We start from the raw sequence: 23,745 nt of genomic DNA on the forward strand, positions 1-23,745 counted from the left end.
ACCCGGCACTGGAGCCCGACCACAGGAATCACCTCAAGCCATGACACACACCGTCATCTGTCATGCAGCAACACAGCTTTATGAGGCACACATGGAAGAGGTATTTTTCATTTCCTTTGGTCACAGTATCATAATGTCACATAACAGGGCCTGAGAAAGGATTTTAAAAATACTGAGGTCATGAGTGCCACCATTGTATCCCCCCTCCCCACTAAGTATTAAAGGTGCAATATGCAGTTTTGGGGAAGACATTTTGATCATAAGAGAAAGAGCTAAACAAACTAAATAAACACACTCCATTTGTTTTCACGACTGAATAAACTGATTAAACAAACTGACTTAAAGAGCAACACAATTTCATACTGTTTTACTTTGTTTATATTCGGCGGACCCTGCCACCTTTCTAGCTTCAAACAGTGTTCTGGGGTCCTTATTTTCCTCTGAGAACAGCTTGTCTATTCAGATAGGGAGAAGATAAATATTTCTGAGTTTGTATTATTACCTCATTATTACTTAAATTCTGAATTTGAATTTCTTCTCCAAAACTACATAGTGCCCCTTTAAGTAGTAAGCATGTTTTTGTGTCTTATGTAGCAATTTGTTTCACTGTTTAATTCTATTTATATACATTTTATTCTACAGTGTGAAGGTGTTAATGTGTTTATATGCTATTCACACCACCAGAAATAAAATAATCATGAATCCTTTGAGGTAGCCTACGTGTGCTTACTTAAATATGTCCATTTTCTGCTTCCTCCACTTCTTCTACGCTACATTTTAGTTGCAATATTGTACTTATGTATCTGTAAATGTACTTAGTTACATTATGAACACTTGCTGCATCAGAGCCAGACTGGCACATTTTAGATGAATGTATTTTATTAGAGATCAGATAAAAGAAAACACTGACACTGATAATCAGAAATATGGTGAATATCAGGCCAAAATGGTGGCAGGAAATCGGTCGACCCTACACAGTGTTCATGTTAATATATGCATACTTTGCTTTTACTTGTACTTTTGATATTTGGTTAATAAAATTGATCAAATTCCTTTAATATCATTTACTTTAAGACTTTTACTCAAGTACTTCGTATGGGTAACTGTCACTTTTACCAAAGTCATACTGTAACATAGCTTTGACTTTTCATAGATGACTTCAACACTGTTTATATCTTTCTATTGGCCTGAAACTTGTCAGTGGGTATAAACATGGTGGACTGAGTCTATAAAATAAAAGATTTACCATGTGTAAGTTTTCAACTGTAGGAAGTAAATGTCCTCGGTTACTAAAATCCTTGAAGTCCAAGAAAAAAACACTGAGGATATGACCTCAGTGTCGTCAATGAGACCAATGGTGCCTGACGACAATGTCAAAATACTCATTACTCAATACTGCATTTGAAATCTTATGTAAGTGAAAGTGTTATTATTACCACAAGGAGGACAGTTTTCTCAGATAGTGCAAAAATAACTCCTAACTAACTTTCAGATAAATGCAGTATAATAAAAGGTATAATAAGGGTTTAAAGTAGCATGAAATGAAATTACACACAATGGTTATAAATTCTAACTAACTGGAGAGGAGCTGCAGGCTTTTAAACTGTGTGTGGGTGTTTTCTTACAGAGTCGTTAAGGACACGTGTTTCAGAGTCGTTAGTTAGAGCTGAAGAAGCCTCTTGGATGAGAGGTGAAATGTCTTCAAGAAACTGAAACAAGTCCAGCACTTAGATTTACCATGACCTGGATGACTAAGAACCTTTATCAACAATGGTTGTAAATGTTAAATTCCACTTCTGCTGTGGAGAAAACAAATAATGGGAGTAAACAACAAATACATATGCACTACTATCCATGTAAATGCAGGCACTCAAAATGAAAAGTCACTTTAAGTAGGACAAAACAACAACTGAGGAAGACTTCCGCTCTTTTTCTCCTGGTTGTTTTTATTGGACAGCACACCTGTCTTTGATTTGTTTTGTTTTTTTACACAGCAACATGAAAATCTTCCCACTTCAATTACTACCATTAGTACAAAATGTGTCTTTTACAAAAGGATCATCTTTCAGACTGTTTCGGGACAGTGTGTTGGGTTACAGCAGTGCAGATATATTAGCATCAGTAATGAGGAGACTGGTTGTGTACACACCGACTACAAGTAAACCTAAAGTGAACGCGAACTAAATGAATGGAAGCTTTCCTGCTACTGGAGTGCTCCTAATGTACATCTGAGATTGAGCACAGTTTATTTAGACACACAAGACTACAGTATGTGCATTGAAGTGAAAAAGTGTTAACTATACAGTACAAAACTATGCAAAGGATTTCCTCTTAAAGCACCCCGTATTACCATCCTACAGACGACAGCTTTTTTTTTTTTTTTTAGAACAGGTTGTCAAATATATGATGTCAGTCCTGATGCACTCCTATCCCCAAGCTATTATCCTTTTTGTTTGAATCAGAGAGGTTTAAATAAGAGCAGGCAAGCTAACCTGCGTAACGATGTCCAACCCTGTGGAGTCCTTTTTAAGATCGACGTAGCTTTTAAAAGGGGAGCGCGAGTGACAAAACTGACTTTTAAAAAAACAAACAAAAAAAAAACAAATGTGACTGATAAGACAAACACATGAGGTAAACAAAAAATATTTTCATGGTATCATCCACAAACCAAGTATAGCTTCTTTTCATGTCACCACATTTTACTTCATAAAAACCCAGAATTTTAGTTGAACACAAATGACGATTTCTCTATTTCTCTTGGGTATAAAGTGGAAAACAATTTAGTTATTTCCTGTCTAGACATTCATTATGACATCTTCATTTTTTATAATAATAATAATAATAATAATAATAACAATAACAATAATGCACATGGAAACAGGAAACAGAACAATAATTGCCCTTTTTTTCCGCCTACTTCCCTGCGTTGTAAACAAACAAAGAAATGAAAAACCCCATCCCACCCCACCCCCACCCCTGGGTGTCAGTCATGAGGGTCGATCATCTCCAGCCTCGTTCCAATGGCTCATTGACACAGACAGTCTGCTTGCTTTCTCAGCAGTTCCTGCATGGAGTTTATAACTCATCCTTGAGTTTAGAGTCTGAGCCTTCATCGTCCTCTTCTTCCTCCTCCTCCTCCTGCGGCTCTTCCCCCTCTTCCTCTTCGTCTTCGTCTTCCTCCTCCTCCTCTTCCTCATCCTTCTCCTCTTCCTCCTCGTCTTCCTCCTTTGCCTCTTCTCTCCTCTTGCTGTCCTCGTCCTCACGCTTCTTTCTCTCATCCTCCTCTTGGCTTTCCTTCATCTTCTTCTCTGTGTCCTGGAGAGGACGCACAAAAAGAAAGCAAATTAAAAAGCTATACAAATATAATTCCTCATAAATACACCACAAAATACTTAAATTAATGCTCAGGATGCATGTTTACATGAGTTTTGAAAAGAAATAAGTTTTGGGCTGACCTTAGTTTTTCCCCACGTGTCATTGCCTACTTCCTCCGCCAGGTTTGGGTCATTAGTGATCACGAAGTTATCGAAGATGGTACCAGACTTGACCTGCGTCAACAAAAAAAAAGTTATCAGGTACTTAATGCAAACAGATACAATAAAAAAAAGCCAAATTTTTTAATCGTGATTTATCTTCACTGGAAATTGACAAACTATTTTTCACCCACTGACTCTCAAACATAAAACTTTGCAGTGGCTCTAACCGAAAATAAGCACCAACACACTGTGCATGTAAAAATGTTCCTATTCCTGGGTGGATATAGTTGAAATGAGATTCAAATACTAGTTTTTCAGCCTGCATTAATCAGTCAGTCAGCTTCAGGATCTTCTTACCTGCCACAAGTCGAGTCCAATCACGCCGATGCTGTCGTATTTATAGATCTCAGAGTCGGGTGTATACTCCGGGTTGTCAATCTCTGGGTGGATCCACTTGCCTTTGTAGGCAGGATTGTTGATCTCTCTGGGCTTCCACTCACCCTGTTGACAGCAAACAGACAGAGAGACACAGAAAGTGTGGTTAGTGTTAGAAGTTCTTCAGAAATGGGAATGTGAATATTAACAACAAACATGCTCCATCTTCTTTAAAATGAAATTAAAATTCAATCTTTACTTGTGTTGAAACAGGCCCGGATCAATCTCTTATTCCGTCATTCCTCACTGACGCCGATTTATGTATTGTTGTACAATTGTAATTTTCATATCCATCGAATGGAAAATATATTTTTTCTTCCCATGTGGAAATTCTTCGAGGGGAAACGTTTTATACCCAAATATTGCAGTCAAATAAAATGCCATTAATAGATAGTATTATTGCAAATAGGGAGTAGAGAATAATCTTGTATTTCCAGATCCACACTGTGTCAGTGCTGGAGAAACATCTGACTGCCCCCATTGTCATATTGCAATAGGAGAAAAAAAACACTCTGGTTTGTTTGTATTTATTTAAACCAATGACAATCGACTGCGGTAGTGAAAAGCCAAATTACACCCTGCTAAATACTGTTGGAGGAAACTTGTTGTGGTGGAATATTTACACATGGGCAAGTCCTTATATTAAAATGGCTAAATCCCAATTTTCTTATTTATGTTCGTACCGTTAGAAACCAGGTTAGGGTGAGGGTAATTAACACACACAATTCAACCTAAGCGGCCAATGGCAGGCTAATACCAACAATCTGCATCAGGAGAGTCAGACTACCTATTGACTGATTATCGTATATTAATTACCATTATCATTCGCTGTTTACCTTGTAATCAGGGTTAGTGACCATAGGCGGCTCCCACTCTCCGTCCATCTCCTCGTCCCAGTCATCAGGCTTCTTGGCATCAGGATCTGGGATGTTTTCAGGCTTGTCCCACTCCTACAAAAAAGATACAGCCAGAGATGAATAAATAAATAAAGAAAAATGGGCCCAAATGGATTGTGAAAAATACAGAATTCTAGTGTGGCTCCAGCTGCCCGACTGACCTCTGGTTTCTTATCATCGGGGTCGGGAATCTTCTCCCTGTCGTCCCAGTCCTCTGGCTTTTTGGCTTCAGGGTCCTTAATCTTTTTGGGAGGCAGGAAGTCCCAGTCATCCTCCAGATTACCGGACTCGACCTTCTTATTGTCGATCTTGACCTCGTAGGTGTTGTCGGGGTTGACGATCAGCGTGTACAAGTGGGTGTACTCATCATCCTGCAAGGTGTAAAAGACACGTTTGCAGCTGTTCTCTGACTTTGTTTTATTCATGGCTGATTTACATATAATGGTTTTATAATGCAAAACACTTTCAGCATCTCCTTGTCGGTTTGGTTTTATGCTCAGAAGAACAATAGCAGTGTTATTACAAAATGTAAGTGAATCGTAAAAAACTTTTTTGTTGCACCAGGAATTATAAATAGCTCAGAATTAGAAAAACGTCTACCGTTTCCAAAGTAAACATGTCTCACCTTGCATCTGATGTCCTTGTTAATCAGATGGTTCTTGCCTTTGTAGTTAAAGATGACATGAACCTTCTTTGTGCCAGGGCCACAGATATCAGGTCCTGAACAGGCAAACAAATACATAAATACGTAAAAATGTGGAAGCTAATCTGCGAGTCAAGAGTGGACGCTGCAAAGACAAGGGGTTAAGCAATGTCTAAAATCCATCTAAAATGAAAAAGAGCCATTAAATTCACTTTGCCAGACAAAATTTGTACATTGTTTCTAGAAAAGTGAGTTACTGGTGTTTCATGTATGCCTATTTGTCAGAGTATACACCATAATTAAGACCTGTCAAACTGTGTGGAAACATAACGAGAAGACGATGACATGTACTATTATCACTGAAGAATAAACAACAGAGTCTTAAACTATCCACATACTCACCAAACATGATGTTGTAGACTGAGTCTCCGTGCATCTCCTCCTGGTTGAGGCCAGAGGGGAACAGTTTGATGTATCCTCCACCACAGTCGATGCTCTGCTCGTGTTTCACTGTGAACTGGATGACTAGAGACTGGCCTTGGTTGTTGAAGTCATCAAAACGGGCCGACATGGCGTAGAAGCGGGCGTCCTGGCTGGTCTGCAGACCTGTAGTGAAAAGAAACAAAATGTCATTGCAATGCATGAAGGGAAGTTCCATCTTTATAATTCATCAATGTTTCTGTAAAACTGTACAGGTTGGCTCAAATGTGGGAAGTCTTTTCTCAAGTTGTACAGCTGAGAGACGGCCTGATGTGATGATGTCATGCAGAGGCTGCTCCACAGACAGTAAATAATGGAACAACTGTGAGACGCTGACAACACCCACAGTGATTTCACTCTGAGTGTTGTCAGCAGCTGATGGACAGTTTATTGTAAGTAAAAAGTATGTATTTACCCCAAAAATGTAGCGTAGTGGAAGTATAAAGGAGCAGAAAAGGGGAAAGTTCAAGTACCCCAGAATTTACTTCAGTACAGCACTTGAGGAAATGAGAAATTACTTATATGGTATTCTATCTACTAATGTATATCGATTCCAAATTGGTTATCGGTCTTCTTGATTACTAATAAATGGCATCGGCCCTGAACAAAAAAAACAAACAAACTTGCATATCGGTGGATCCCTGCAGGAGGCCCTACCTTCAGAGTAATCTCATTTGTGTGAAATCTCACAAACAATATTGACATACGAGTTTATAGACTCAGTAGTTCTGTGTCATCTGAACTTTTTATTACCAACGACCTTCATCCGGGTGTGAGCTACACAGACGCCTTACACATCCCTGTTTGATAAATAGGGAATAGTCTCTCTCTAAACTTCCTCGTCACACCCCGCAGATGACAGAGGATACACACCCATATTGTAAAAAGCACAGCTTAACACCCAACACAATGAGAGAACAATGCGGGTGTTGACCACAGATCCACATCGGGTGGATACCTTCCCACTCACCTTTGTCTTTCTCGGCATCTCCATAGAACTTCCCTGCAGTCAGGACAAACTTGCCGTAGTCGGTCTTGTGCTTGGATTCCACCCAGCGACTCTTCCAGGCATCTGCACAAACAAGAACAGGTTCAGCTGCACAGCAGTCACTCACAGGCCCCTAATCCACCACTGATGATGCATCAGTGCAGGTGCACTGGGAGTGTGTTACACCGCAGGGGCAGTCTGCATAGTGTTTAATGTGAAGATGGAGATTTAAGAACAGGACAGATGATGGTAAAGAGGGGTAACAGTGAATGACCAGTGGGTGGAGATGTGCAGCAGGGGGGGGTGGGGGGTGGGAAGGCAGACATGGTTAGATGATAGCTGGGGGTGAAATGGAGAGGACGGAGAGGAAGGGAGGAGAGAGGGGTCAAAAGATGAATAGTGCCCATGTAGAATAAATGCATCTCAAATGAAGCATCAGGCAGACAATGCATCACATAAACGGAGGCGAAATTATAAGATGTCATGTCAGAAAAATCACTCCAACCAACCAACCAACACGCTGAATATCTACCGGTTTAACCACACAGGCACCGATTCAGTGCTGCACTATGCGACGGATTGTACAGTTTCAACAAATCACGACCACACGGTTACATAATGAAGGAGCAGATCTGTGTGAAGGACCTCACCCGCGTCTTCAAATTGCTCTCGAAAATACACAGAGGACTCGGCCAGGACAGATGCGGCCGACACGGCCAGCAGGAGCAGCGACAGGGCTGTCATGGTGACGAGCTGGAGCACGCTGCCGGACACAAGACGAACAAACTGTGACGATAAATAACTGTGGATAGTCTCTCTACACCGTGCAGGAGCTGCTGTTCGTCAGTCCGGTCCTCTCATACAGGTTACAGTGGAAAAACGCTGCCGCCGCTCTCCTCTCGCCTCGGAACAGATGTCTGAATCTGATTGGACGGCGGCTGAGATCCTCAATGAGGAAGCGTTACCGCTCTCGGCCAATCGGAGGAGAGGAAATCCGAACGAATAATCGCTGCAGCCAATGGGAGCAGACCACGCGTTTGCTTGATACACGCCCAAGGAAGGCTGATGCGCCGTGGGTGAATCATAAAGGGAGGAAATCGCTGTAACATTGATAAATCAGCGTCAAATCACTAATATCTGTTGATTTTTTGAATGTATGTGAAAGCAAACTAAATGTAATAATTCGACATATGAGACACATCCTCATTTTTGAGGATTGTCTCGTGAAATGGTTTGAAATATAAAAATACTCCGTTTTGAATAGTCTTGTTTCATAAAAAAAACAATTAAAAAAATAAAATTGGGTTGAAAACACATGTATTACTTCTTTCTATGAGTGTGCAAACCAAAAGTGTAACTGCTACAAGATGCCTCTTATGTCACTGAAAAATCCGTGAATGTGATTTGGAAATATCAAATCTCAAATCCCACTTCTTTAGGTTACATATTATCTTAAAAACTAGATGTGATGTCACAAAATAAAGCTCATGCATTTTAAATACTCAGGTTTAAAGTGAGAACAGAGACATTATGAAAACAGCCCTCTAGTGTCCGACTCTGCATCATTCCTCTCAAATATCCAAGTGAAGTAACAAATAGCGAAACTCATTTTTGAGTGGAGAGAGACTTTAACTGTGTGGGTCAGCAACTACCAATTATTTTCATCAACAGCAACTCTGACAACTGTTTTCTTGAGGAATACAGTAAAACACCTACAACAATTTTAATGTAAAACCTAAAGGTAGTCCATTTATGCACATGGAAACACACCCAAAACATCAATTATTCACATTTGAGAAGTTGAAACCAGTGATGTTTTTGTTATTTTTACCACCCCTGGCATGATGTGCTTCAACTATTTAAAGGGTCTCTGTGGAACTTCTGTGTTGTGCAGAAAGTCGTTAGTTTATGTCAGCGAACTCCATTTCTAAACTAACATTACCTGCTGTCTCTGTGTTAGCGAAGCAGAGAGCCGAAGCATTCGAGAACGTGCATAAAGGACATCCATGCAAATCATCCAAATCATCCACAATAAAAAAGTTAATACGTGTAAATTGCTACGAATTGTTCCACAGAGTCCCTTTAAAGAAAGAGAAAGATGGTAGGCATCATGCACAGCTGAGACTGAATCCCCTCAAATGATTACATTAAATAAAAACAACTCTTGTTGGTTTACTGTGGGTGTTTATTTTCTCAAAACCATTTATGACATTTCTTCGTATGTTCTTCTTGTGATGTGACTCTGAGCTATAGAGTCACTAAAGCAGACCGACTCAGACCAGTGTGAGAGTATGTGAAAGGGAATGCATGAATCGTGGAGATAAAGCAATGAATAAACAGATTCGTGAACCATGCCCCCAAATTAACAGCAATATATTAAGTAAAGATGATGACATCCAAACATTTAATATGTTTCTATGAATCAACCAAATTACAGACAATAAAAAATACATTATTAAAGTCATCAAACATATTTTACACACAAAATCTAACTTTCAAATAGACTCATTGCTTTTGACACATTCCCAGGAAAGATTTCAAGTAACATTTGCATCACAGCACCACACACTCCATACTCTTCACACCACAGTGCGCTTTAATATTTTCTAATGGCTTACAGTAGCACCAATGTGCATTCAAACAACTCCACTGCTCTCTCCAAATAAATAAATAATGCCGATACAAGCACAATGTCTGACATGCAAATACTAACACATGAAGAATGACATTATCTAAACGTAACAAAGTGCAACTCAGAGTTTGGCAAAGGTGAACAGACATAAACAGTGTGATAAAAATGTATTCCTCTGTGACATACACTGCACAACCACTAACACCGTCTTCTTCAACTCTCAGTCTTGATTCAAACCGGGCAGGTGAGGTAGAGCAGCCACACTGCACATGATGACCGTCTAGCACTTCTCATATCTGCAGGGTGGGTCGTGCTGCTTTCCCCTCTGGATCTGCCCTGCTGCCTGACCTTCTCTGAGGGACCTGGACAGACACATGTTGTATCTTTGGGGACCGGGTGGGGGAGTACATAGAGCAGAGCAGAGCAGAGCAGACACATCTCCTCTGTGGCTCTGTATGCAGATGGGCTGGTAAAGCAATCTTACACCTCCTCCAGGTCTCTGTCTGTGTCTCCTTCTAGGGGAGAAAGAAGTTGATCCGCTGGGGTATGGACTTGCATCCCTGGGCAGAGAATAGTCTCTCCTCTTTGGGGACATATAGCATCGCCTTGGCCACCTCATCCAGCGTAGCTTCATCCGTCTCCAAACCTCGTGCTGCATAGGCGTCCCGTGCACAGAGCTTAACATGGCGGTACTCCAGAGGCAGGAACGGCACGAAGAAGTCGATCAAGTGGCCGGACATCAGTTCACTCTGAGCGAATCCACCTGGGAAGAAGAGCCATACGGAAACAATGCTTAGAAGTGTACACAATTATAGTTTCACCACTAGATGTCTTATATTACAGTGCAAAAGACATGTGAGAGCAGCTTACCTTGAGACTCCATAGTTTCAGCGCGTAGCCGATGCTCCAGGTCTTCCATACCGATGTCCTCTCGATTTTGACCGGAGTGCCAGAAGTCCAGTGCTACATCATTGATAGTTGCTCCACCTATATTACTGCAGACACAACAAGCACGTCAAAGAATATGATGTAAAATCTCTGCATTTGTGGGGGATTTGATTACTTCTGGTTCGGTTTGATGCGTCTGTGAGATGAAAAATCTATCCGTAATCTAAAAAACTGCCTATAGTGATGTCAGTCAGTGGCACCAGGTATTCCACTTTTCCACGGTTGAAAAACAAATGATCAAAATCGATACAGCAGAGCCAGAGATATTACCTTTTATATTCCACCCATTTTTATTCCTTTTCAAAACCTGGCACCTACATTACCAACAATGCAATTTAGCTACTGAGTAACATCACTGGAGGCAATTTATCAGATTACATGCAGCTGCCTCTGGAGCCACAAACGGCTTTATGCTACTTTTTCACATTTGCACTTTTTACACTTTACATCTGTAAAATTGCTGGAGTTACCCTTAAAATCAAAAGAACATCATACTCAACAAGAGATAGATTATTGCAATTATTGTGACACAAAAAAAATTCAACGAAATTTAATGCAGATTTTTTGATTATTAATGATTATTAATAATTATTTAAATGCATCCATAGTGATCGCAAGCCTCTCCTACATCATATCACATAACATTGAGGTGAAGAACGAGTTTCTATATTTGACTGAGCAGATTATCTGTCAGTAGAAGTTGGACATGAGTTATTGAAAACATAAAAAATCCATGAAGAGAGCTAACAGAGACAGAGGAAGAACCATCCTTCATCACAGATGAGCTGCCAGAGGAGCAATAAATTCTGAGTGGTAGCGAGTTTCTGACCCAGCTTCATCAGACGCGACGTGCCTGATGTGTAAACCAACCTGAGGAAGAGGAAGATGGCTCTGCGGTAGCTGACGCCATCTACGTTGTCATAGTGGTCCATGTAGGGTTTGATGGCATCTATGAGGCCTGGGTGAAGCTTCTCAGCCTCGTCAAAGATGAACAGAGTCTGAGGGCAGCGCAACACCATGTCCCGGATCGCCTCTCTCAGCTGGCCCTGGATACAGAGAGGGGGGATCAGAACCTTAAATTAGGTTTGAAACCGTTGGTGCTAAACCCATTTATTGAAGCCTTCCTGATTGAAGCACAGGACAGGTCTAAAATCTGTTTTATGGTTTCATGGAATGCCCTTGGATCCAAACTACAGCTGCAAATCACAAAAGTGTCTATAACCAGAGCACCTTAAAAATAATAGATCATTCCAACATGAAGGAGAAGGATTTGCATTCCTGCACATATTGTATATGCATACATTTTTTTTATTACTAATACCTTTTTACTCTGTGAAAATTCTGTGTTTTTCCTCTTCCTATACTGTGTGTAAACATTTAAGCCATTTACAAGACAAATTTCCATTGCCCTTTAGTCATGAGGGAAAGGAAATGTAATTGAAAAGTTTTAAAATCTATTTTATTACCACCCTTTAACCTTTAGAAGGGAGACCTTACAAACAGCTTCTGAGCATTTTGATAGTAAGAGTTTAAAGGTTATCATGTGTACTATACCCTGTTAAATCAGGAGTCAATATGTGTAATAATACTGTGTCAATATTAGTTTGTAATCTGATGCAGTGACTCTGTTTAACTGTGTTTAGAGGGGACCAGGTAAGCTGGTCCTGGCTGGACAAACACAATGTTTCAAAAAGCCAAGTATGTCAGTACTTGTGTGTTTGATTTGAACAAACTAAACGTTATCATACGCCGAATTACAAAACACAGATTAAACATCTGTCTAAAGCACGTGGGCCTCCGAGAACATGTCCTGCGTGATCCTGGCACAGAGCGTCAAACTCTGTGCCAAGAGGGCTCTGCACGGCTCACCTTGTACGTGTCCACCAGTCTGGCGTGTGGGAAGTGGAACGGGGCGATGAACAGTCGGACACACTCACTCTTCACCCCGTCACGATACAGGTTATCTGCGATGATCCGGGCCACAAAGTTCTTGCCGGTGCCAGACCAGCCGTGGAAGGAAAGAGTCAGTGGCTTGTTGGACTCAGGGTTGTTAATAAAACCCTGGATGGCTTTCAGAACCACAGACTGAGCCAGGTGCTGCCCGTGGAGCTTCGTCTGGAGGTCCTTCGCCAGACCTGCAAAGAAAAGAGGTTTCAGCACATACTTAGTTTTACAGTATACATTAATGTGTCTCTTCAAAGTATGTGATGCACCAGCAAACACATTTGAAGATTAAAAGGGACCTTTTAATTTTCAGGTTGAACATATGTAGTGAATCTACCTTTCCTATATAGCTGGTGTCATTTGCATAATCTTGCAAGCCTTATAATAAACAGTATTCTTTATACCGTTTGTAGCTAGAGCAACTGAAACTATATTAAAGTTGAGAAGCTCTACAAGGCTCAGACGTTAGTCCATGTATCTCAGTCTTACTCAGTCTAAAAATCTTTTGGACTGTTACTACAGTCAAGCAGAGATATTCAGTAATTCGTGAAAATATTCAATGTCTGATATTTTACATTATGTGAAATAGCAATCAATAACTAAAAGTATGAACAGCTGACAAATGGAAATAACCTTGCTTTCCTCTTATGGACTGTGTAACTGCTCGTGCAACAGGCCCCCAATAGAACAAAGCACTGTGAAAGCCTTCATCACCTTTGATTGGCATTTATGAACATCTTAACACCTCAATTTCCAAAGTTTCTCAACAACAGCTCATTGAAGCCAACCAGCAGCTCTGCTCTGGTCCAAATTCAGAGTCTAATGTGGTTAATTTCAGGCTATATAAATGAATTTTTTTATTTGATTTGATTCATGAAATTGTCTTGTCCCTTAAGGTCAGTTTGTTTCTTCAGTCAGGAAAATTAAGAGCTTGTTTATTTAGTCAATGTAGATCTTTGTCTTCTGATAATAAATTTCTTCCCCAAAACTACATAGTGCACCTTTAAACAAATGTAGCGTGTAAAAACTACAATATTTGCCTCCAAAATGCAGCGGAGTGGAAGAATAAAGGAGCAGAAAATGGAAATAATATGTTAAGTACATTAAAATTGTACTTAAGTTCAGACTTTAATAAATGTACTTATCAAAAGGACCTTTATGAGAATTGTTATTTTCATTGAAAGCAGTTCACCTGCTGCCCTGTCCATTGTATACAGGGCCGTCTCAGAGTCTAAAGTAAGGCTTATAAAGCAACGTTTATTACTCTTGCACATGAGCTGTAAATGTATAACTACAATAAAAAAAGCCAACAGGAAACACACACTGAGTTAAAAAGAAAAATCCCTGTGAGAAACACGATCTGTGAGTTTGCACATGCAGTGGGTCATGTAGTCAGACAGCCTCTACCTGTGATGTTGTTGGTTATCCTGCAGTCTCCGGACTCACAGCACTGGCCCAGACTACAGTACCACTGATGCAGCAGGCTGATGTAGTCCTGAGGAAAACCTGCCCACAGGTCTCTGGTAGGAACTGTCACATCAGCAACCAGACACAAACAATACAGTGACATTTACACTGCACAGGCTAGAAATTGTGGTAAATTTAACAATTACATAATATCTTTCGTTAGCCTGCACAAAATCATTCATTCAAAACTGCCCATTATTTCACTCGGCTCAGTCTCTTTACCTTGCTGTGTGGCATCGTCCTGGTTCGGCTGGCAGTCCCCCTCCCATATGTTGCAATAAATGTAATTAAAATAGTAAGAGGAGACATTAGAGATGCTGTCGAACTGGAAGAAGTCGGCCTCTGCGGACAGAGCCCAGAGCACAGGCAGCAGCCACCGCACAGACATCGGAGAAGAGGACGGTCCGAGGCGGGCGAAAGGAGACTGGACACAGCGTCCCGATCTCTCTCTCCCATTTATCTGAGGCTGGCCGTCGGCTGGAGGCCTGCTCTGTGTGGGGTGCTCACCCCTCTGCTCATGGTGGCGAACAGGGGCGCTCGTTTTGTCCACATGACAGCGCTTGGCGGTCATTTAGCCCCGCCCGTCTCCAGTAGGCTCGACATTAGCTGAATTCAGTGAGTTATTCAACCATCTACCACTAGTTCGTAGAAAACGTTAACCGAAACACCGGTTTATAACGCTTAAATACACGTTCAACCTTATAGCCGCCCGTGAGAGGTACCCAAAACATAAAAACAAAGCCACCTTTGGCTAGTGGGACACTGCCATTGGCAGCCGTTGAATGTACAGGAAGTAGGTAGGCAGAAGACAACTGCGTCATTTCCGGCGACGTTTTGCTAGTCTACATACACGCTACAGTTCACCCACTTATTGACCACTTTGTGCCATTACAGTGGCAAGTTCACTCACTTGATTTCTCAATTCCATAGATTTGGCCAAGATTAAAACGATAAACATGATGCAAGTTTTTAGTACAGGTTTTATTTTCCTCAAACACAATCAGGTACTGTTTATTTTAGCATTTATTGACAAAACAGTTGAGTAGTTCTTGATGTTCTTATGTCCACAGGCTCCCAGTTCATCCAGGACCAAACTCAGTGACATTCCTGAGGAGGGAAATGGATTCATAAAGATCAAGAGGAAAACCAGCAACAGGACAAAACAAAATGTTTACTGACCACATGACCTCAGAAATAATGGAACGGTATGGGTTATAATCAGTAGAAATCATTTGGCAGAATCTTTTCATCACAGGCAGTGTGGACAATTTTATCTGAGTTTGGCACCCACATATCAGAAATTGTTTACTGAACATGGGGCACTAAAGGCGAAAGTACTTTAAAATGCTTACCAAGATCAGCTTTGAGATCCAGCTCTTTCCTGGAGATTGAAAAAGAAAAACCTTATTACAAGCTGGTGACTGGTTGACTAAGATTAAATTCACTGGGTTTCTCAGTAACAGATATTGTCCACATTTTAAGTTCAGGTCAGACATTTGTTAAGACATCACTGAACCCATGGCAGCCATTTTGCAGCTTGTGGGAGTATTTGCATTCTCACCTCAGTTTCTCTCTTCCCTTCCATTCACACCAGCCGCTGAAGTGAACGGGCGTCACCTGAAGAGAGATGGGGATAAGTTTAAAACGAACAAAACATTAGGATGAATCTCTACACAGTGACCAGGTCAGCTAGAGCTAATATACACATGACTCCATGGTTGAAAGTCAGTCTGTACTTTGTCATCACACAGGCCAGTCTACAGGGATCAAAGGGTTTACTTTAAACCACGATCCATCCAATACATGTGCAGCTCTTGAGACCCAGAGGAGACAGTTCTTGGACAATGGCATGAATTAGAAAGTAGTGACAAGTAAATTTAAGACTAACTCTACTGGTCATCTGGGTCTTAAGATGTGCTTAATGTCAACATTTATATACACTCACCATGTTTGTGTGACATCGTGCGCTCAGGACAGTCACAATTCTGGGTCAGCTGTAAATTGAGAATACTTGATGTGAATTAAGATTTTAAAAATGATATTGATTTTGTTAATACAATCCAGATCAGAATAAATGACTAATTTCCTCAACTGGATCAGCGACCTGATTCAAATTCATCACATCTGAATGCCATTAGCTGCACATGCCACATCTGTGACATGATACTTACCAAGACAAGGCTGTGAAGAGTCCGACAGCAAGGTTTCACATGTCTGATAGGATGAGAGAATAGGTTTGTTATTCTGGTGTTTGATAGTTGAGGACTTGATCACAATTACAGTTGACACATCAGATAGGAGCGAAAGACAAGCATAATCTTCACGGTTTAATCTGCTGAACTATGCGATCATCATTGCATCACGTAATTAAAGATGGTTATACATCATTTCAACTCACCTTCAATTGGCCTTTTGTAGAGCCAGATATTCTTGCTACTGAAAATGAATATTGGAGAATTTAAACATCACTTCAGAAATAGAGCCTCACTTTTCATGCAGGTTGACACATCAGCTAGGAGCGAAAGACAAGCATAATCTTCATGGTTTAATCTGCTGAACTATGCTCTCATCATTGTATCAAATGCCATTTTAGACAGTTGTGCATCAGCTATTCAGCTCACCTTCACTCAGCCATTTGTAGCACCAGATAGTCTTCATTCTGAAACGTGGAAAGAAAAAATTAATATAACTTCACAAATGAAGAGGCCTCACTGGTCATGGAGGCCGACACATCAGCTAGGAGCGAAAGACAAAGCATAATCTTCACGGTTTAATCTGCTGAACTATGCGATCATCATTGTATCAGACCGGTTTAAGTCATAGGATGTTTATGCTTAAGCACAAGTAAAACTCACCTGTAGTTGAGACAAGAATTTGAAGACTGGATGCAGGAATGCGAGCACCATCTGTAAGTCAGTTTCCAGACATTAATAAAAGCCCATATTCAAAACTACATGCAGACATTTCTTTATATGCACTGCATCAGTTCAAAAGATCTCTTTCACTCTTAATCAGAGAGATTCCCAATGTTTTTTAAACATGATCATCATTGACAGTTTGCTTCAGAGGAACACCAAGGAAAGTAAATTGGTCCATTACCTGCTCTGGATGTTGTTGAATAGTCAGTTCAATCATCCCGAGAACCTGCAGGAAACAATATAAAATGAGCAATCAAGAGAGAATCTATCATGGTTTACAGGTATCAAGTTCTGTGCCTCAGATAATTCAACTGGTGGGTTGAAGTTATCGTCATCCATCTTGTCGAGAGTAGCAAATAAATGTCATCACAGCAGCACAGTGAGTGCATGTAGGATAAAGTCAGACTGATGCTTCTCTAGGTGTCATGTGGGACAGCGCAGCTACAGTTTTAGACTTCAAATATTAAGTTTATGCCACACAGATGGCAGGAACTTAACGTGGCCGACAATCACCTGCACTACAATTGTTTTAGATAATGATCTTGTCATTTCCTGGTGACCCTCTCCATTGTAAACATTTAATTACCAAGTTTAATAGCACACGCTACATTTATCTAGTGTTGCAAGGATGTTATAGGGTTTTTACCTATGTCAAACATCAGTACACCTCAGAGAAGCATAAATCCATACCAACTGCCCTTTCAAGTAAATCTGAACCTTACCCTTTTTGCGCCATTGTTAGCGCCATGTCTCTTGACTTTCCCGCTTCCTGTGGATAAATGTTACAACTTTAGTCTCATACCAGTCATGTCAAGCACAAGAAAAGCTTAACTAGAGAAGTCTCAGTGTAAAATTGCTCAGAAATCACTTCTGTCCACTACTCTTATCATTTAAATCATCACCGACTTCCAGTTAGGATAATTAGGATTGCTTTATTCAGAAGACATCCAACTCACCAGCATTGTATTCGATGATGTTCATGACGTGCAATCATCATTTTGGACCTGAAGAAAAAAGGTACTTAAGTTACACAGCTTATACCAGTGATCACTTTTATGATTGGTTAAATTGCATAAGTCTACTAAACTAATGCCATTAATTCAACTTCAGTAATGCAGTATCAGAAATCACTTCTGTCCACTACTCTTATATAATGAAACATCACTAGTTGTATATTCATAAACCATTGCGTTTGAAGTTTACTTACCATGTGATAGCCACCTCCATTTTACTCAGATCCTGTCGACAGGCCTGCAAACAAATCATAAAACGTACATTTTAAACTTCAGACAATTTTTAAACTATGCAACTTGTAGATTAATCAGGATTTGAAACAAAATCCTGTGATATACAGCACACCCAGCACAGGAGCTGTGCAGCTAGCTCAAAGCTAACATTAAACTAAATTCAAGCAGTTGTCCCATACTGTCAGAAGAGTTGGCGTTTCTTCACTCTTATTCAGATGTCCCTACCAACATATATATCATCACATAGTCATGGGACAACGATGTAGCACGCGTCTGAATCAAGTGAATAAAAGTGAGAAATTAGCTGGTTGGCTAATTAGCATCTCAACATGCGCACTGAGGCACGTGGTGGAGGCCTGCAGCTAACCTAGCACAAGTTCACAATGTTATTCAAAATAAGCGTTTTTGCTTAAAACAGCTAAGATTTAGAAGAGTAAACATAGACAGTGCATGTTAATCTCCTAGTTTTTACAGTTAAATACTACAAATGTAGCAAGACTTCAGAAAGACAAACACTTGAAGACGGAGACGTGGCATTTACCTGCTGCTGCGGAGGAAGAATGAGGACAGGCGAAGGGTGCAGCTCGCTTTTATAGAGGATGGCGCACAGGCCGATGGGAAAAATAGTCCAACGTCTAGCGCCTCTGCCGGACTGTCCGGTTATCAATGAAAACTAGGAGGAATACAACATTTAACACTGTAAATCACATAAATGAAACCAAAGTTTAAATAAAAAATAATCAAATTTAATTAAACTACAAAATTAAACGTTATCTATGAGGGGGAACAGTATCTATAAAAATCGTGATTCCTGTCTGTACCTGCATTTCATTCATTGACTCTAATGTTGCGTTTCAGATTTTCTCCGATTTTCTCTGTGCCTTATAAACACAGATTACAGATATGTTATCTATGCATGATGTTTCCTCACACATGCTGGATTTCCAGACGGGCAAAAGGGGCAGCTTCCCAGGGGCCCCCACAGTGCCATGTGGGTTAACTGTGCGTCAATTGGTTATTTTTGGGCAATAAATGCAAAATATCAAGCAAGGTGGCGATTACTTAAAGGGTTACTCCAACAATTTTACACATTTAAGTGTGTTTACAAGTTTTGGGGAGTCACTAGGTTTTGAAAAGCAGCCCACTGCCGAGAAACCTGGCGCCTAAATCACCCACAATACAACTCACACTGACATCTGGAGGCAATTTATCAGATTACATGCAGCTTCTTCTGGAGCCACAGAAGGCGTTCTACTGTATTTTTCACATTTGCAGAAGTACTCCCCAAGACCTGTAAACACACTTTAATGTGTAAAATTACTGGAGTCACCCTTTGAGTTTGTGTTGTTTATATGGTTTATATGCACATGTTGGTTGGGGTTGGCAATATGGGCCTAATATCACCCATGCTCATCTGAAATAACCATGACAATATCTCGCAGGATTAAACTCATGGAGATTTAATATTATGCATTGATAAACAGGAAAATCTGATACAATCAATGTTTATGATCCAAATGAAATAAAAAATACATTTTGATTCCCCTCTATCAGGCAATACCGAGTGATAATGAAATGTATGGCAAGGCCTCAATTCAATTTACAAAGACATAACATGGAGGAAAAAAAACAATATAAGAGCTTCAAATTTAGCTTTGACTGATTTTTATTTGGCTTGTTTCTAAAGGCCCTTTTTGTTATGGAGGCTTTAGAGAAGGATCAAACTTAACATCTGCAACTACAGGCATTGAGATCTTTACCAGGTTTCATTGATATGCATACAGCACCACTAATATGTTTCTCTTCACCACATTCATTGAATATTCATTTAAAATCAACCAGCGTACTTATCACTCAGGCCAAATATGTAGAATAGATGATAATCACATCTTAAATGTCAAACACAAAGATAACAAGGGACCCAGATTGAGAGATATTCTTGGGAATTTTCGGGTGAAAATTGTTTATTTCTACATTTCATCCAAATATCATTGCATTTAGATCCAACCTATAGCTGTAAATAAGAATGACGAATGATGGTTCAAAAAAAGCAGAGGTGTACAGTAGGATAAATATCGCCCTCTATGTGTGTTATCTTGAAAAACATTGGACAAAAAACAAAATTAAGTTTACACTAAAATTGAACCGGTAGAACAGTCTGGACTGTAGCAGCACTCTGAAACAGCAGCGTGTTTCACAGGTCTACTCTGGTTCCTCGTTTTCACTTTCCTCACCCTCTGAAAGCACAAGAGTTAACCATGAAGGTGATCCACTCTGTCACCTGTGGGTTTGGAAAGGAAAGGTATTGTGCGGAACAAAAGGGGAGCCTTTGGTCCTCATCATGGACCAACGATTCAGAAAGACAAAAATATGTAAACAATCATTTGTTCATAAATGCCTTCAGGTAACATGGAAACCTCTTCAGAGGATCGTTTGTTCTCTGCCCAGATCAAAGTCCCTTCAGCCGTTTATCTAAACCTTTTTGGCATAATGGACACCAAAAATTGTCCTTTGACAGGTAATGTCAATGATCGCTATATTGCATATATTTCACAAATCTATCAAATCAGTGTGTTCAGATGCTATGGCTTATGTAGGGCTTTGCTTCTGGATAACACTTGAGACACAGAACAGTGTGAAGGACCCAAATAGGTGGCAAAATCAACTTGAAATGGGAACAAAACATCAAAAGGGGAATGGAATGATTCCTAAAGATGTAAAGCCATCAAGTTCATATCCTCAAATATTTTTACACTATTGCAGGAAAGGAAAATAAACAAAAAGAGCATTGAAAATAAAAAAGAATATATATTTATATATCCATCATATGTATATCTATATATAAACAACAGTTACAACTGGTTGCAGGCAAGTGGAGAATTTCTCCCCTGGCCCTTTAAGATTCGTCCATTCCACCATTATAAGGCTGTCAAGACTCGTAGAGGGGGCAGCAGCTTTCTTTCCTCAGTCACCAGATTCCCTGAGATGTAGAGCGCCGTTTTTATTTGTTAAGATTTATTTGATTTGAACACCATCAACCACACATCCCTCGCCCTCCTCCTCCAAAAAACCATTAGTGTAGGGAAACTGCTCTGGCTCGTCCTGTGGAGCTGATGTAGGGTGTGGTCGTGAAGCAGACGGACAGAGTTGGATGACGTCGAACCCTCCCGTCTCCACTCTGCGCTGCCGAGTCTCATGTTGGCGGGTGTCAGTGGAGGTGGAAGTGAGATTGCCCAAGTAGGGAGAGGAGCTTTACTAATTTTCATGTTACATCTTGCTTTTCCATTCGATTTCATTCATCTCCATATTGTTATTTTACAGTCAAATGCAAAGCTGTGTACATATTCAATCATCAGTCATTCCAAGGCCTGGAAAACAAGTGGTTTTGCAAAAGAGTTCTTATGAAGACTCTGTCGTGTGTGCATTTATTTATGCATATGTATGTGTGTGTATCAGAGTGCACGCAGTCTTCTCAGTGCCTCTGAGAGGATAATCTCTTTAATAGAGGCTCATCGTAGACCCAGCACTCCCCGTCCTCGTGGAATAGCTGCAGAAACACACAAACAAGTGAGTGAGTGATTATTACACTCAAGTATCTGAGAAGACTTTATTAGAGCTCATCCTGAAATTCAGTTGAAAATTATCTGACACTTCTAAGTGATCTTTGTCAAGCTTTTTGCCTTTTCCTGTCACTATGAATGTAATTGACAACAAGATCTGTTTACTTGCTAATTTGATCATTTGCTTTTGCTCATACAACCCCAGTATGTTGCATTTAGATTCAGTCATTTTACATTAAAAACACAAATACATATTGCTTTGTAGGTAAAAAGATTCACGTTTGTGACTGTGTAGTCTATTATCACAGTGTTCAGATGAAGAATATGGGCTGACAGCCTCACCCTGGTCTCCCACTGCTGCTCGTTCTCCTTCCTCTCTCTGGCTTCGGCCCTCTGTTTCTCCTCCAGCCGGTGTTTGGCTTCTGTTGCCGAATCGATGTCTTTCAGCTTCAGGTTCAACGTCACGTCTCTCCACAATCTGGAGAATTGAAGAAGTGAGGGTTAAAGTTTCAAAGACAAAAGGTCTCATGATGTGAAAGACTGCCTAAAGGTCAGTTTCATTTCTCACCTCCGGGACTCGTAGTCCAGCTGGTCTTCCAGCTTTCTCACTTTCTTCTTAATGATGCCCATCCTCTTAGTGTCAATGAACACTGTGTTCTCCTGGAAAAACACACAAACACATTTATTCATGCATGAGTGCATTTCCTTGCTTCAAATCACTTTCCTTTTGTCGTTGTTCTCCAGTGCATTGAATGCATACATTTTGTTTTGGTTCAACTTATAAATGACTGCTTATTTTTCTTAGGTAATTATTTAATTTGATATGCATCCCTCACCAAAAAAAATTAAAAAAATTAACATCTAATATTATCTAAGAAAAGACTCACTCCAGTTGCCCACTTGGCATACATCACTCCGTTCCACTCTCCTTCAATGGAGCAGAAAGACTTCTTGTCATTAGGTGGACTGAAAGAGAAAAAGAAAAGAGTCGTTAAACATTTCAATAAAAAAATTAGTTGTTGAACTGTGATTTAAAATGTACTGTGTGGACATTTTTCTCTTACAAGATCTCAGCTGTGATCCTGTGCTTTTTCCCTCCGTAGAAGGGTTTGGTGTGGAACACAATGTTAGCGCTGTAGCCTGACTTGGAGCAGGAGATGTTGCACTCCCCGCCCAGCTCCACCCACGGCACAGTCAGAATTGACCTGGACAGACGAACTCAGGGTCAGCACGGCACATTATTGATAATTCAGCAATGACAGGATCACACAAATGAATACCCTAACACACATACACACCTGCCATATCCATTGGGGAAGGTGAGGATGTAATGTTCATCGTGCTCCAAACACGACACACAACCTGAAACGAGACCAGCACAAAATTATAACATCAACTTGAAGATGTGACTGCAAAGTGTGTAAAAATTCAGATTTTGGAGTGTATAAAGTAGCAATCTGAGTACCTTGGCCAATATTGTGGACACCTATGGACATGCCTAAGAACTTAGACTTAGTCCAGATATGAGCGTTGAACTGGATCTTCTTACTTAAACACTCTGCGTAGAATGCAGAAACTACAGAAAGAAGAAATAATCGAGAGTTAATAGAAAGTGTCAAACAAGTTACAGTTCTGAAAGTCTGTCAAATAATCCTTAACATGCAATCAACAGCCTGTATTTAGCTTTATAAGGACAAATGATCTGAGCGACCGGTGGTTACTTGTCAAAAGCGATCAGTGTTTTGATCCTACATGTCAAAAGTTTGTCACAGCGCTCTGTAATCAGTTAAAAGAAGAAAGTTCAACACTCACTGGGTGGGTGGTGAGAGACCTGCTCTGCCACAAAACGCACACTGTTGGCTGAGGACCAGGGAACTGGGCCGTCTGATACCGTCTCCTGGAGGGGTGGAGGAGATGAGGGCGGTCAGAACAAACGAGTGCTGGAGTTTCTCCATTTTATACACAGTGATATATGAAACACAACAACATTTTGATGATTCAAGAATATTAAAAGGAATTGTGCGTTGTGTTATGTGTTAACACAGGAAAACAAAACATAAATGTACATGAAAGGCAACGCAAAGTTTTACAATTTAGTGTTTGTTTGTTTG

General features: G+C 40.3%; 3 protein-coding genes and 1 long non-coding RNA gene across 8 annotated transcripts in view; all 4 read right to left on the minus strand.

Annotated features, from left to right (window-relative positions):
- Positions 1-1,925: 1,925 nt before the first annotated feature.
- On the minus strand, positions 1,926-7,845 carry calr (calreticulin). The gene is made up of 9 exons (XM_084355038.1): positions 7,569-7,845; positions 6,901-7,002; positions 5,853-6,056; positions 5,433-5,527; positions 4,969-5,178; positions 4,748-4,861; positions 3,834-3,977; positions 3,456-3,548; positions 1,926-3,315 (listed from the first exon to the last, which is right to left on the minus strand). Exons 1-9 carry the CDS (start codon positions 7,660-7,662, stop codon positions 3,076-3,078), a joined length of 1,296 nt encoding a protein of 431 aa, XP_084211164.1. The 5' UTR covers positions 7,663-7,845; the 3' UTR covers positions 1,926-3,075.
- Positions 7,846-9,294: 1,449 nt separating this feature from the next.
- On the minus strand, positions 9,295-14,661 carry tor3a (torsin family 3, member A). Its single transcript, XM_084354319.1, has 6 exons — positions 14,132-14,661; positions 13,850-13,972; positions 12,368-12,633; positions 11,369-11,544; positions 10,421-10,545; positions 9,295-10,313 (listed from the first exon to the last, which is right to left on the minus strand). Exons 1-6 carry the CDS (start codon positions 14,478-14,480, stop codon positions 10,066-10,068), a joined length of 1,287 nt encoding a protein of 428 aa, XP_084210445.1. The 5' UTR covers positions 14,481-14,661; the 3' UTR covers positions 9,295-10,065.
- Positions 14,662-14,871: 210 nt separating this feature from the next.
- On the minus strand, positions 14,872-18,104 carry LOC311258296. Its single transcript, XR_014622722.1, has 12 exons — positions 18,035-18,104; positions 17,784-17,831; positions 17,550-17,596; positions 17,009-17,053; positions 16,765-16,815; positions 16,531-16,568; positions 16,308-16,345; positions 16,081-16,123; positions 15,855-15,903; positions 15,471-15,526; positions 15,262-15,290; positions 14,872-15,016 (listed from the first exon to the last, which is right to left on the minus strand). It is a non-coding gene; the product is annotated as an uncharacterized lncRNA (long non-coding RNA).
- A 1,409-nt stretch (positions 18,105-19,513) lies between these two features.
- osbpl9 (oxysterol binding protein-like 9) overlaps positions 19,514-23,745 on the minus strand; it is a 32,542-nt gene continuing 28,310 nt past the window's right edge. For all 5 annotated transcript variants that reach the window (XM_084354424.1, XM_084354423.1, XM_084354425.1 and 2 more), the window contains 8 exons: positions 23,447-23,531; positions 23,100-23,210; positions 22,933-22,996; positions 22,699-22,839; positions 22,522-22,600; positions 22,203-22,294; positions 21,977-22,112; positions 19,514-21,621 (listed from right to left, as the gene is read on the minus strand). In XM_084354424.1, the coding sequence (XP_084210550.1) occupies positions 21,547-21,621; positions 21,977-22,112; positions 22,203-22,294; positions 22,522-22,600; positions 22,699-22,839; positions 22,933-22,996; positions 23,100-23,210; positions 23,447-23,531 (783 nt within the window). In that variant the 3' untranslated portion in view covers positions 19,514-21,546. The remainder of the gene's footprint in view (positions 21,622-21,976; positions 22,113-22,202; positions 22,295-22,521; positions 22,601-22,698; positions 22,840-22,932; positions 22,997-23,099; positions 23,211-23,446; positions 23,532-23,745) is intronic.

The sequence above is a fragment of the Pagrus pagrus genome (assembly GCF_965226575.1).
Source record: "Pagrus pagrus genome assembly, chromosome: 6".
Lineage (NCBI taxonomy): Eukaryota > Metazoa > Chordata > Actinopteri > Spariformes > Sparidae > Pagrus > Pagrus pagrus.